The 2753-nt window shown below is 38.2% G+C and overlaps 1 protein-coding gene across 2 annotated transcripts; it reads right to left on the reverse strand.

Moving 5' to 3' along the window:
- Positions 1-420: 420 nt before the first annotated feature.
- LOC131683680 (zinc finger protein 883-like) lies at positions 421-2452 on the reverse strand. 2 transcript variants are annotated; one of them, XM_058965873.1, is made up of 4 exons: positions 2441-2452; positions 2162-2388; positions 1985-2106; positions 421-1926 (listed from the first exon to the last, which is right to left on the reverse strand). In XM_058965873.1, exons 2-4 carry the CDS (start codon positions 2282-2284, stop codon positions 600-602), a joined length of 1572 nt encoding a protein of 523 aa, XP_058821856.1. In that variant the 5' UTR covers positions 2285-2388; positions 2441-2452; the 3' UTR covers positions 421-599. The 2 variants fall into 2 exon arrangements, with proteins under 2 accessions (XP_058821856.1, XP_058821855.1); XM_058965872.1 differs by having other exon boundaries at positions 2162-2446.
- Positions 2453-2753: the final 301 nt, after the last annotated feature.

Raw genomic sequence — 2753 nt, forward strand, 5'->3', positions numbered from 1 at the left:
GGGCCCCTGGGCATTGTTGAACATTGAACAGGTGTAAACAGAGATACAGTGGTATCGTTCTCCATGCCGCTGTAAGGCTCTTGTATGGAAATAACATCAAAATATGTGGAGTAAAAACATAATTATATGTTCCCCAAACAGGTGGCATAATACATGCGAGATGGCTTAAGTTGATCCCAAAAATTAATGGCAAGTGACTCTGTCATGCGCAGGATTTCCCAAAAAAATTAATATCCCGGAGACTCTAAGGTAGTTTTTGGCGATTAAAATGGGAAAGCATCATATCACAGGGAAGGTTTTCGTTTTAATCCAAGATTTTCAAAAAAAAAAGACATTCAAATGACAGCTGGACAGATAACAGGACATTTGAAGGCTAAAATAAGATAATGCATGGAATTTCTCTCAATAACATTCGTATAATGTACCAGTAAGCTGACAGAATTTTCATGTGGTAATCTGATCTTCATAGTTGCATTAAGTTCTTTGAGGATGAAGAGTGCCTTAGCAAAGGAGGAATGAATTTTTTACCGACTTTTACAATCCTAATATATAGGATTTATTAAGTTTTATTTACTTTACATGAACGCTTAAAATCGTTTTCATTTTTCTCTTCGGGTACCTTTTTCGTGCACTCTCTTATGCTTGGCCAACGTGCTATGATCCCGGAATGTTTTGTTGCAGATGCCGCAGTTGAATGGTTTCTCACCCGTATGTATCCTTCTGTGCGTGAGCATAACCGACCGTTGCCTGAATCGTTTCGGGCACATATCACACTGATAAGCCTTCTCGTTGAAGTGTATCTTCATATGCCGACGCATGCTCGTATATTGGGCGAAATTGCGTCCGCATTCAGAACATTGGAAAGGTTGGTCCTTAGTGTGAGTATTCTCATGTCCAGACAGAGATACGGCAGTTGGACATATCTTGCCGCAGTGACTGCATTCGTAGTGCTTTTCGTGAGCCACCTGATGAGCGTGGGCTGATTGAAGATTTCCGAAAGTTTTCTCGCATCGTTCGCATGAATGTAGTACGAATATATTCGGATGAGAAAGTCGACCATGTTCAATAAGCCGATTTGAATTCGGGAGTATTTCTGAGCAAAAGTCGCATTTGTACAAATTTGTTTTCCGGGGGGCATTTCCTACATACTCTTTTTTAATTTGATGTGCATTTTGTGTATGAACGCGAAGATCTTTTACGTTACGGAAACGTTCTGTGCATTCCGAGCATTCAAAAATGCGAGGTTTTTGAGCACAATCGTGCATTTTCAATTCAGTTGTTGATTGGAAAATCAATGAACAATGTCGACAATGATATGCATACTCAGGAAAATGAGCTGTATTGGTGTGTCGAATAAGGGCAATTTTGTTTTCAAATATGTCCTGGCACACATTACATTGATGCTGTGTTGTATCATTGCCGATTCGTTCATCGTCGGAGACATCTAAGGAGGTCAACTTTTCGTCGTCTACCTCCAACAATTCATCTATGTCATATTCAGTACAATCGACATTATGTATCATTTCCGCAGGTTTCAGACTTTCTTGATTTACGGAGCTGAAGCTTTGATCCGATGTGTATATAACGTGTTCAACATTACTAAACTCATCGCCTTCAGTTTTACACTCGCGCGACTCTTCTTCCAGTGAACTTATGTCATCTTCATATACAGATATTTCTGCTTCTGACAAGTGTTCGGTAACGTCAACCAATGATGGCTCAAGTAGCTCATCTTCCTCTTCTTGCACGTTACAAATAAGTTCTACTTCATCTATTATAGGTTCTTGATAAGTTTCTTGTTTTAAAGAAGACGGCAAGTAGTCTGAGGACACAGTGCTAGTCGCTTCGCTTGCCTTTGTCGGGATCTCTTCCTGGCTCAAGACTTCTTGCTTTGTATCCGAATCATTTTGTTCGGTATCGTGATTGCTATAAGAAAGAAATTACCATTATTTCTAGTTAACAATAAAGTAAACAATGGACTAACCCTTTCAACAATATTTGAAATTTTTCCTCGGAAGCCACGAACAAATTTCTAATATCGTCTACTATATCAATTTTCTCCAAACACCCGTTGCAAATGGTTGATAACTTTTCCGTGTCTGAAAACTGATTTTAATAAAATTAGTATAAGATTGGTATCATACAACTGTATATATCGTACCTTGATCTGAAATAGTTGATAAATTTTGTCACGGATTATGAATTCCTTATGCTTGCTGTACAGCGAATGTATTTCACTGAGTGGCGTTTGTTCTAAACACAACCGGCAGCACACTTCAAACATTGCAATAATAATCCGTCAGAATCTTTAACTTGTTTTATAAATAGAGCACGAAAGTTTATCTTCGATAACCACCATCAAAGTAAAACTAGCTGGAGCTGCAATCGCTAATGAATAAACAATAAACAAAATTGAATCACGGACTGTCATCCATTTTACCTTTTCACTCCCTTCATTCAACACAAACGATTTCAAAAATATCAGGGTGGCCAGATTTCATTACATAATTAAATCATAGAAAGTTTGTCGTTTACAACATTAGGCGGTATTTTGTTTCTAGTTCCAGCATGCAGTAATTAATACAGAAATGCAAGAAAATTAAGCTAAAATACGACCTACGACGATGTCTGGAATAATGTGGAAGAGTGCTTAAAAATATTGCCACTAATAGCCTAATAGACGAACCCTGGGAATTTGGATCCCGACCCAAATAGAAAATAACTAAAACTATGCTAGTGTGGGCTGTGCCGAG

The sequence above is a fragment of the Topomyia yanbarensis genome, chromosome 2, assembly GCF_030247195.1.
Source record: "Topomyia yanbarensis strain Yona2022 chromosome 2, ASM3024719v1, whole genome shotgun sequence".
Classification (NCBI taxonomy): domain Eukaryota; kingdom Metazoa; phylum Arthropoda; class Insecta; order Diptera; family Culicidae; genus Topomyia; species Topomyia yanbarensis.